This window comes from Giraffa tippelskirchi, chromosome 7 (genome assembly GCF_054371585.1).
Source record: "Giraffa tippelskirchi isolate mGirTip1 chromosome 7, T2T-mGirTip1v1.2.pri, whole genome shotgun sequence".
NCBI classification, from domain to species: Eukaryota; Metazoa; Chordata; class Mammalia; order Artiodactyla; family Giraffidae; genus Giraffa; species Giraffa tippelskirchi.
Genome location: NC_137281.1, coordinates 8,029,270 through 8,040,418, shown reverse-complemented (window position 1 = coordinate 8,040,418; position 11,149 = coordinate 8,029,270). Strand labels below are relative to the sequence as shown.

The 11,149-nt window shown below is 55.0% G+C and overlaps 1 protein-coding gene across 8 annotated transcripts; it reads left to right on the top strand.

Annotated features, from left to right (window-relative positions):
• The first annotated feature begins 272 nt into the window (after window positions 1–272).
• Window positions 273–10,253, top strand: SYNGR4 (synaptogyrin 4). 8 transcript variants are annotated; one of them, XM_081515423.1, is made up of 5 exons: window positions 273–300; window positions 1,336–1,533; window positions 7,750–7,987; window positions 9,571–9,710; window positions 9,970–10,253. In XM_081515423.1, exons 2-5 carry the CDS (start codon window positions 1,441–1,443, stop codon window positions 10,192–10,194), a joined length of 696 nt encoding a protein of 231 aa, XP_081371549.1. In that variant the 5' UTR covers window positions 273–300; window positions 1,336–1,440; the 3' UTR covers window positions 10,195–10,253. The 8 variants fall into 8 exon arrangements, with proteins under 8 accessions (XP_081371549.1, XP_081371545.1, XP_081371551.1 ...); XM_081515419.1 differs by having other exon boundaries at window positions 1,333–1,533; XM_081515425.1 differs by having other exon boundaries at window positions 273–355.
• Window positions 10,254–11,149: the final 896 nt, after the last annotated feature.

The following is an 11,149-nucleotide window of genomic DNA, read 5'->3' as shown; positions in this document are numbered from 1 at the left end:
CCTGGGCTTGTTTCACGCGCTTTGCTTGGACTCGGCGCATGCGTTACAGAAGTAGCTCCTGGTCCACAAGCTTCAAAGGGGAAGAGGCGGGGCGGGCGCGAGACTCGGGGGACTACTGGGACTGGGGCAGGGATTCCCGTGCGCAGCCCGCCAACGGCGGGCCGCCCAACGTCCGCTGAAGCCACGCCCCCGCTCGTGTCAACTCTAGAATAGGCGGGAGAATTGGGGCGGGGCTTAAGCTCAACCAATCAGCTGTGGAGGAACGAAAAGGCGGGAAAAGAGGAAGAAAAGAAGGCTGAGGTGGTGCCGGGGACCGGGAGGGGAGGGTGGGCGGAAGGAAGATCCAGCCTCCAGAGTAAGGCTGACCCTTTATCAGGCAGCATCATCCCGAACCCTCACCACCCCCATTCCACGCCTTAAGGGGAGAACCCCGATTCTCTGAAGGTAGCTTAGCGCCAGGGGCACGGTCTCCTCATTATGAGGAACAACTGAGTTCGGAGACCATGTTCTCCACACATCTGAGGTCTAAACTTGAGGAAATGCACTTTTATGAAGATGGAGCTGAATTCTAAGGGGAGGCCCTGATTCTAAGGCAATCACCCCAAATCACCAGGACAGCTTAAAATCTACCCTGAGGTGCCTGGGGTCTCCGCTATGCGTGCTGTTGCCCCCAAATCTGGAAGGGATCCTCCTGTTTTCAGACCTTCCAGGTGTTCTGACCACCATTCTAGCACCCCTAATCCCTCAAAAATCCCATTAACACAGTCCTTAAAATGGGCACTCCGGCTCCTGTGTCAGAGACATCACCCCAATATCCTACCCTCTCCCCTCTCCTCCCTGGCCCAAGATCTCCCCACCCTGCCCCTCCACTTCTGGGACTCTGGAAGCCCCCTCACCCTACATCCTCCTCAGCCTACATTCCTAGTTCCTAGGATCCTCAGCAGCCCCCTCACTCTGTACCTCACTTTGGAATTCTCTGAAGCCCCCTCAGCCTGCACCCCAACTCATAGGACCATCGAGCCACCCTTTCTCCCTGCACCCCCACCTGGAGGTGGGGCTTGCTAACAGCTCTTTCACCCCATGCACCAATTTCTAAGAACCCTGCAGACCCCTCACTCCATATAACCCTGTCCTGAGACCCCAAGAACCCTCTCTCATCCCCTGCCCCCTTCTCCTGGGACCTTTGGCAGACCCCTCACCCCATAGAACCCCATCCTGGTACCCTCCCCAGAACTCCTCCATCCCATACTCCCTCCTCCTGGGACCCCTGGCAGCCACTTTTCCCTGCACCTTGGACTCTAACCAACCCCCACCATCCCTGTTGTCTTGCAGCAGCCAAGCCCCAGGGTGGGCCTGGAACCTCCAGACGGCGGCGCCCAGCCGGCAGAGCCTAGCATCCCTGCTCTGGCCTCCCAGGGCCCGGGCAGCAGAGCAGCTACTATGCACATCCCGGAAAGCCTCCAGGACCTGGCTGACAGTGAAGCTGTGCAGTTTCTCAAGAGGCCAAAGACGATCACACGGATCTTTGCAGGGGTGAGGCCCTCCTGTGGGCCGGCTGCCCTGTGGGTGACATGAAACAAGGGTTCTCACCTCTCAGACCCAGTGCAGAGAGAGTGGTGGGAGGAAAGGAAGGGTCAGCTGGGGAGAACAAAGCCAAAGGGAACTCATAACTGAAGTCACCCTTTACTGAGCATCTTAACTATAGGCCCTGCACTATTCTGCGCACTTATCAACTCTCCTGGGAAGAAAGAACCCTGCAAAGTGGGTGCTCAGCCCCACTTTTGAGAGAAGAAAACTGAGGATCAGAGAAAGTTAAATAATTTTTTTTAAGGCTGTGCTGTCCAAGGGGGTAACCATAAGCCACATGTGGCTATTCTAATCTAAACTAATGAAAATAAAATATTCAGGGACTTCCCTGACGGCCCAATGGTTAAGACTCCATGCTTCCAGTGCAGGAGGATGGAGTTCGTTCCCTGGTCTGGGAACTAACATCCCACAATGTGCATGGTGCAGCCAGAAAAAAAAAAAATTAATTCCCCAGTCACAGTGGCCATATTTCAGGTGCCCAATAGCCACATGTGACTGACAGTTCTCATACTGGACAGTGAGGATCTAGAACATTTCCATCATGGCAGAAAGTTCCAATAGACAGTGTTGGCTAAGGTCTCACAGTAAGAGGCAGGGACTCAAACTGGGGTCTGTGAGAACAGAGCCCATTCATTTTCCACCCCTCAGACCTAGGATGCCAGGGCAGAGGGGGGTGCAGTGGTCACTGTGTGCCCGGCACGGTGCCAAGCAAGGACTTTACCTGCATTTGTTTCATCATTACCACATTCCTGAAGAGCCAAGACACTTGGGGGCAAATCCTCATTGAGCCCCTGACTTTGCTGTGTGACCTTGACCCGCTCACTGCCCCTCTCTGGACCTCAGTGCTTAAGGAGTTAGAGCTGTGACTCTGGGCTTTACACTGTGTAGCCTCCACGGTGCTCCTTTGGCAGAGTTGGGAACTGAGGCCCAGGGAGATGATGAGACTTCATCTGGGTCAGAGGAGTAGGGGAAAAATCCAAGATTGAACCCAGGGTCCTATTCCAGAAGGATCGATCAGGCCTGGCTGAGAATCCTAGTTTGGCCACATGATGTCCACATAGAGCAACATCTTCCCCTGCTTGCCTGACTCAGTCCTGGTGTGATTATCAGCAGCACCTCCTTTGAGTCTCAAAAGTGCCCTGTTTTATTTGATAACTTGCCCAGTCACCCTAGGGCTGTGTGACCTTGAACAAGAGACTTGATTTCTCTGAACCTCCACACCCTCATGTGTCTAGTCCTTCCTGCTCATCAGGAAAGACTGTATGTCCAGATGAAATTAATGCCTCTCAACCTATCAGCATGGGCCTGGCAAGTAGTCATCGTTCCTTCAATAGCGATGATTACTGGGACCAACTTGTGATCAAGCAGAGAAATGGGCTGGGGGAGGCATAGGGTGGTGGGGACTCATCTCCATCGTCGTCACCCCAGGGAAGCGGGGAAAATGCCTTCCACACCCCAGTTCCCAGTCCCTCGGTGGTGTCAGCATTTCCGCTCCTCACCATGACCCTATGACGTGTACATTGTGACGCCTGCCGGACCCAAGGGGAAACCAAGGTTCACAGAGGTTGAGTGATTTGCCCAAGGACATCACCCAGCTGGCGGGCAAGTCCCAAGGATGTACAGGTTTCCAGTGCTTCAGAAGGAAGGGCGGGAGGTGAGGGAGAAGGAGGCCCAGCTGGTGTGGACTGGTGTGGGGAAGGGCTGGGGGGAAGGGCCGCTGACCGTGCCAGACGCTTCAGTCACGGACTTTGCCTGCTGCCTCCCTCCTCCCTTACGCCGCCCTCTCCTCCTCCCACCCCCCCCCCCCGCCTGGCTCCTCAGTAGGGAGTCTCTGGGCAGCTGGTGCTCCCGTCCTTCTCACAGCCACCTGCCAGCTGGTGCCTTAACTGATGAATCTTTGCTCCCTCCCTGGGGACAGGCCAGGAAGGGTGTGGAAGGAGGTCAGACTCAGGCTTCAGAGAGCTGGAGTCCCTCCAGCCCCCTTCTTGGGTGTCCAACAGCAGCCCAAGGATTTGGGGGGGTCAGCGGACAGACAGCCCACGGACCCAGAAGTCAGGGGGGCTGGATTCCAATCCCATCTCTCCATGACTAACCTTGAGAGGACACGTCTCCTCTCTGGCCAGTCATGAGAATTACATTCAGGGCCAGGCCCCCACCTCTTTGGGGCACAGGACAGACAGGGAAACTGAGACACCAAGCGGTGAGCAATTGGCCCAGGGCCACCCAGTGGGTGGGGTCAGACACGTCTGGCTCTTTCCACTGCGCCATCAAGGCTTCTGTTTATCACCTGTGAAACAGCAATGAATTATTATTGTAACCTCGAGCATGCAGGACTGGAGCTAGGCTGCAGGGAGATGGCGCAGGTAAAATGTATCTAGGCTCAAAAATGATCAATGAGCCTTCCTGTCCTTGACCTGGCTCTGTCTCGGGCCAGCAGGGCAAGATGCTCCCCTTCTGCAGACTCAGTGCTGCAGCCCCGAAACGGAATGGATGCGAATACCCTCCCTTAAAGCTAAAGTGCTGGACAAAAGGAGGGACTAGTCATTATTATTGGGCTTCCCTGGTGGCTCAGCGGTAAAGAACCCACCTGCCAATGCAGGAGACTCAGGTTCAGTCCCTGGGTCGGGAAGATTCTCCAGAGAAGGAAATGGCAGCCCACTCCCAATATTCTCGCCAGGGGAATCCCATGGACAGAGGAGCCTGGCAGGCCAGAGTCGGACATGACACCACAACTGAACAACAACAACAAAGTCACTATTATTATTTTGTTCTTATTCAGAGAAGGCAAGTAAGAAAAAGCAGAGAGGCGAATGGACAGAGGCTAAGGAGTTTAAGGTCAAGCCTTGCCTCCCCGCCCGTACTCTAAAGGGCAGGGCAAGAGCCAAAAAGAAGGGCCAGCCATTCACTCTTCCAACACGTGTGCGGAGGTCCAGCCTGGCACTGGGTCCTGGGTTTAGACAGAAGGGTCCCACGTGCACCCTGTCCAATCAATCGGCAAGTCTAATGTCACATCCTAAATCTCACGAGATTCCCAGGAGCCCCTTCCCATCCATCGTGACCCTGGAGTTGCCCTTGAACCCCCAGATCTAACCCTGGCCATCCTCTCTCTGCTCAGAGCCCTGCCATGCATAAAATTAAGCCTAAGTAAGAAACTTATTTTTTTCCATGGCTCCCAAGTCCAGTCCCCTCCGTCTGGTGTTCAAAGCCTCTGAGAGTCTGGCCTCCCCACCTGCATTTCCAGCCTCACCTCATACCAGATCTCTCAGCTAAGATTTCTCTCCAACCCCTGCAGGAGCTTCACTCGGCAGCAGCTGGCTTTTGCACACATGGTTCGGCCTGCCTGGAATGCCCTTCCTCCTGTCTGCCTGCAAAACTCCTCAGTTTTTTCTTTTTAATTCTTACTGGAGTGTGGTTGATTACAGTTGATATTGTGTTAGTTTCAGGAATCAGTATACTGAATCAGTGTAACGGGATTCAGTTATACATACATGTATATCCACCCTTTTTTTAGATTCTTTTCCCATATAGGCCATTACAGAGTATTTAGCAGCGTTCCTCATGCTATACAGTAGGTCCTTTGTTTTGTTGTTTAGTTGCTAAATCGTGTCTGATTCTTTGCGACCCCATAGACTGTAGCCTGCCAGGCTCCTCTGTCCATGAGATTTCCCAGGCAAAAATGCTGGAGTGGGTTGCCATTTCCTCTTTCAGGGGATCTTCCCGACCCAGGAATAGAACCCGGGTCTCCTGCTTTGGCCAGTGGATTCTTTACCACTGAGCCCCCTTGTTGTTGTTCAGTTGCTACGTCGTGTCTGACTCTGCAACCCCATGGACTGCAGCACGCCAGGCTTCCCTGTCCTTCACCATCTCCCTTACTTGTGAGACACCTTACTTGTGATCTATTTTATATATAGTAGTGTGTACATGTCAATCCCAGTCTCCCAATTTATCCCTCCCCAAAAACTCATTAGTTAAGGTGCAGTTCAGATCAAGCCTTACTTCCTCCTAAATCCAGTCTCCTGGGTTCAGTTTCTGCTCAAACCTTGACTCTCTCCACAACTGCAGGCCCAGCTTCCTTCCCAGCCTCCTGGCCTCCAGTCTAACTGGCTCGAGTCCATCTCTGCATGGCCCCAGAGGGACCTTCACACACCTGGAGCCGACCCTGCCCCGCCCCTGCTCTCAGCCCCCTCCCTGGCTCCCTCCCGACGCCCAGAGATCATCCCACTACGTAGTCTTCTTCATCCTGCCTGTTCTCATAGGCCTTACGGCATCCAGAAAGCATCCCCTGGACCAGCTCCCACCCCCCCAGTACATACACACTGGTTCCTTCCATACCTGGTACCACCCCTGCCAGGCTGTGTTGTGACCGTCAGGGGCAAGCCACTGGGGCTTCAAATTGTCCCTGAATCATGGTGATAGGAACCGCTGCTCTCCAGGTATCTGGTCCACACAGATATATTAATAGCAGGAGTTAAAGCAGATTTAGGGTTTCCCTAGTGGCTCAGATGGTAAATAATCCTCCTGCAATGCAGGAGACCTGGGTTCGATCCCTGGGTCAGGAAGATCCCCTGGAAAAGGAAATGGCAACCCACTCCAGTATTCTTGCCTGGAGAATCCTGCAAACAGAGGAGCCTGGCGGGCTACAGTCCATGTGTTTGCAAAGAGTTGGACACAACTGATCGACTATGCACAGCACATCCATATGCAAAGCGGATTCAAGAGCCAGACAGCTTGGGTTCAGATCCAGGCACTGCCCCCTCATAGCTGATGGACTCTGTGCCATTCATTACCTTCTTTGTGCCTCAGCTCCACTATCTTAAAAAAAAAAAAGACTGTTGGCAGTGTCCACGTCCTAGGGTGGTTGTAAGGATGACACAGGCTGGTGAAGTACACTGGTGGTTTCATCAGTGAACACAGTAGAAGCCAGCAGTAGAGGCAGACAGTGGTACCCCGGTGTGCTGTGTGCAGTGTCCACAAAGACGACAGGGCCAGCATATCAGTGAGATTGCGTTTGCTTGTTTTTTTGGCCACGCCGGGTGGCACTATTCCCTGACCAGGGAAGTCCCAAGGCTGTATTCGCTTTATTTTTTTTTTTTAAGTATTTTTAATTTGATTTGATTTATTTACATATTTGTTTTCGGCTGCACTGGGTCTTCGTTGCTGCGTGCAGGCCTTCTCTAGTTGCGACGAGCGAGGGGCTACTCTAGTTGTGGCGTGTGGGCTTCTCATTGCAGTGGGTTTTCTTGTTGCAGGGCGCGGGCTCTATAGCACCCGGCTTCAGTGGTTGTTGAAGCTTGGGCTTAGTTGCTCTGTGGCATATGGGACTGAACCCGTGTCCCCCACGTTGGCAGGCGGATTCTTAATCACTGGACCACCAGGGAAATCCCTGTATTTGCTAAAAAAAAAAAAAAAAAAAAGCCTTGGGATTTCCATGTAGTAGTTACAATTTGGTGCTGTCACTGTCACTGCCATGGTTTGAGATCCTGTAAGCTGTGTGGCATCGCCAAAATAGTCGTTTTTTGTTTTTTTGTTTTTTTTTTTAAAAAGAGTCTTGGAGCAAAACGTGGACGTTTGTCAGGTTCTCACTGTTGGTTACATTTCCTCCGTTCTTTTCTGTGTCTTTGGAATATTTCACAAGTTCCGTTTTGAAAATGGCGAGGAATTAGCTGAGCGGGGAGGGAGGAGGAGGAAATGGCGGGCAGAGGGAAGGGCTGGGAGGCAGATGGGATCAACAGGATGGCAGAGACTTACTGCTTGCTCTTCCTGTGTCCCGGGTGATGTGCTAATAAGCATTTCGTGTTGGGTTTGGCGGGGGGTACCTCTTAGCGGGGTGGAAGGCAAGAGTGAGTGAGGAGAGATGAAGGGCTGTGGGGGGGTGGGCAGGCAGAGCTGGGCAGAGTGTGGAAGGTTCCCTGGGGAGCCGAGTGGGGAGACTTGGAGTCAGGGAGGCCAGCACGAGGCCGGGCAAGGCCCCAGCAGGCAGGACGAGGCCCGAGCCGGGATGGAGGCTCTGAGGACATGACCGGGAGGGAAGGCTTGGAACCCCCGGGAGAGTGGACGGCAGCACCCCCCAACTCAGTGGTGGGGGGCCAGTTGTGAGGGGTGGGTTTGGGAAGACGTGGAGCCCCACTCCGGCCCTGGGAACACCCCTTCTCGCACCCACAGGTCTTCTCCCTCATCGTGTTCTCCTCCCTGCTGACCGACGGCTACCAGAACAAGACCGACAACTCGCAGCTGCACTGTGTCCTCAACAGCAGCAGCGTGGCCTGCAGCTTCGCCGTGGGAGCCGGCCTCCTGTCCTTCCTCAGCTCCCTGGCCTTCCTGGCCCTGGACGCCCACGAGGTCCGCCTCGCCAGCACCCGCTTCAAGACGGCCTTCCAGCTCCTGGACCTCATCCTGGCCGGTGGGTGAGCCCCCGGTACTGCCCACCCCGAGCTCCCAGCCGGCACCGCCAGGCTCCCCTGGGCCCCCAGGACGCCACCTCTGAGTGTCCTCCGCCCGTGACCCAAAGCTTCGTCCCTCCCTTCTCGAAGCTCTTCTGCACCCGCCGTTTCAGGGAATCATTGCCCATCCCTCAGACTTAGTGCAAGGGTCGCCTCTTCTGACCCTCAGGCTAATTCTAGAAGCCTCTCTTCTCCCCAGCTTTCTCCTGGCAGTCACCTCCCTTCTTCACAGCCTTTCTTGAAAAGCCACCGGTGGCGGGAGGCCGGGTGCAGAGCGCAGCGCCAGGCAGAGAGGGGTTTGAAATCTCAGCTCTGCCGCAGCCTCGAAGTGCAGGTCTCCTCCCCTCCCTGAGCTTCCACTGGAGATGGGGTGAGAACCCCCACTGCCTGGTGGGCCGGTATTTAAGGCTCTGTTCTTCCACTGCAGAAGGCACTGGTTCAATCCCTGGTCAGGGAAGTTCCACGTGCCATGTGGTTATGGCAAAAAAACAAAACAAAAAACCACCTCCAGGGTTTTTCTGAGGATGAAAGGCAAGAAATGCTGACACTTCCCGGGCCCGTCCCACGTGTCACGGCACCGCGTCAAGGGCGCCCCATGCCCTGTCTCCTTTCTTCCTCAGAACCCCCTAAGGAGGGAAGGCCTGTTCAGATTCCCATTTCATAGAGGAGGAAACTGAGGCTTAAGGAGGTTGTGTAATCGGATCCTGAGTGGCAGATCCAGGCTTCCAAGCCAAGCCTAGCCCCCTAACCGACACCGAGCACCTTGGATAGAGCCTGGCACACAGCACCCAACACATGCTTGTTCCTTTTTCTCATGCCCTTTCCTCTTCCACACCTGCCCAGTTCCAGAGACTCAGGGCTAGGTGGGCCCCTAATGATCACTGAGTCCAGCAACATCCAAAAGAAGGTTCTGTGAGGGTGGAACTGTTCTGTGCCTGGGCTTCCCAGTGCGGGAGCCACAGGCCATGCGTGGCCGCTGAGCACTTGAAATTTGGCCAGTGCCATCAAGGGGTGGAATTTTTTAAATTTTTTTCCTTATCTATTTATTTTTGGCTGCTCTGGGTCTTCATTGCTGCACACAGGCTTTCTCTAGTTGTGGCTAGTGGGGGCTACTCTCTAGTTGCGGTGCGCGGGCTTCTCATCGCAGTGGCTTCTCTTGTTGCCGAGCACAGGCTCTAGGGCATGCGGGCTTCAGAAGTTGTGGTGCACAAGGCTTAGTTGCTACAAGGCATGTGGGTTCCTCCTGGACCAAAGATTGAACTTGTGTTCCCAGCATCGGCAGGCAGAGTCTTAACCACTGGACCACTAGGGAAACCCCGAAATTTTTTTGAAAAGTCTATTTTAATGGACTGAAATTTTTAATTGATTGAAATGTAAAAAGTCACAGGTGGCTGCCGACCCCCACAGCAGGTAGAGCAGCCCACTCCAGGCGGTTTTTTAAAGAGGGCTAGGAGGGAGAGGCCACAATGGAGACCTCAGCCTCGCCCTTTCTGAGCCCGCTCTCTCCCCCACCTGGCCCCTCTTCTTTCCCTCAACCCCCCAGTCATCTGGGCCAGCGTCTGGGCTGTGGGATTCTGCTTCCTGGCCAACCAGTGGCACCGTTCGCCGCCCAGACACTTCCTCCTGGGGAGCAGCAGCGCCAAGGCCGCCATCACCTTCTCTTTCTTCTCCATCCCCGTCTGGGTGAGGAGGGCCCCCTGTCCTGCCCCTCCCCACCAGCAGGGCAGGGCAGGATGGTGCGGGTTAAGAGGGCTAGAACCTTCCCGCTCTCAACCAGCTCAGCTGGGCCTCCGCAGGCCCCTTCTATGTCTTGGGCAACTGGGGAAGAAGGCCCCTCTCCCTCCTCCTAGCAGACGAAGCCCAGCTTCAGGGAGCACTGGGCCCCGCGGCCCCCACCCGGCCCGCCCGAGCCAGCCTCCAGCTCACCCTCCTCTGCCCGCAGATATTCCAGGCCTACCTGGCCTTCCAGGAGCTCCGAAACGATGCCCCAGTCCCCTACAAACGCTCCCTGGATGAGGGCGGCGTGGTCCTGACCTCCCTCTCCCCGCCATCCACCGCCAGCCTGGTCAACACGCCCACCACCGGCCCGAGCTACACCAGCTCCTCCCTGCCCCCCTATCTGAGCACCCCGAAGGCCCCCCGTCTCGCCATGATGCCCGACAACTAGAGAGCCTCATTTATACCAATAAAGACAGAATCCTCCCTCCAGAAGGGTTTTGGAAAACAGCCCTCTGTCTTCTCACATCTGTTCCTCTCCGGTCCCTCGAGCGGCCAGGGGTCTCCTTGGCGGGGGGTCTCTGCAGCAGGTCCCGTTTCCATCCCATCTCCCGGACTCTCCATTTGAGTGTCACTTTTTTTATATATATTTATTTTTATGTATTTCTTTGTCTGCGCCAGGTCTTAGTTGCGACATGTGGGATCTTTAGTCGCGGCGTGGGAGCTCTGAGTTTTGGTGTATGAGATCTAGTTCCCTGACCTGGGATCGAACCCAGGCTCCCGGTGCCTGGAGCGTGGAGTCTTAGCCACTGGCCTCGCAGGGAAGTCCCTTGGGTGCCATCTTGACAGCTACAGACGGTGATGGGAGGGAAAGGAAACCCTTCTTTCAGGCCTGTGCACAGTGAGCCCTTTACCGCTCGCACTGGCCCCACTGTCCAGCCGAGGAAGCTCAAGTTCACTGACAAGATGCTTCCACCGGTGGAGAGGGCGCCAAGGGGAACCAAGGCCAACACTCAGGCCCACTTGGTTGCCCAGCGAGGGCCCATACTCTTTAACTCACCCCAGTGACAAGGGACCCAACTCCTCAGCTCAAAACCATGCTGACTGAGGAGTCGTTTAAGGACTAGAGAATGGCAAGTCCCTGACAAACATCAGGGGAGATACTTGTCTTCAAATATTTGAAAGCTTGTTTGGGGAGAAAGGAAGGAATCATATCCCAGAATGCCGAAGCTGATCAGGGTCTTGTGCTCAGGTCACAAGACTCTGAGCAGGTGACTCCAATGGGTGAAGCACCCATGAAGGGAGTGGTGGGGGCTGGGAAGGGCCCCTTCAGTCAGCACCCAGTGTTCAGCACGGTGGCCCAGGGTGTCTAGAGCAGCGTGTCCAGGACTTCCCTGGGTGTCCAG

What these genes read in the sequence shown, in the direction of transcription:
- SYNGR4 (XM_081515423.1), top strand. Translation starts at nt 1,441, where the DNA reads ATGCACATCCCGGAAAGCCTCCAGGACCTGGCTGACAGTGAAGCTGTG. An exon ending in CCTGGACCTCATCCTGGCCG is followed by an intron (nt 7,988 to 9,570) that starts GTGGGTGAGCCC and finishes TCAACCCCCCAG; the next exon opens with TCATCTGGGCCAGCGTCTGG. An exon ending in TCTTCTCCATCCCCGTCTGG is followed by an intron (nt 9,711 to 9,969) that starts GTGAGGAGGGCC and finishes CTCTGCCCGCAG; the next exon opens with ATATTCCAGGCCTACCTGGC.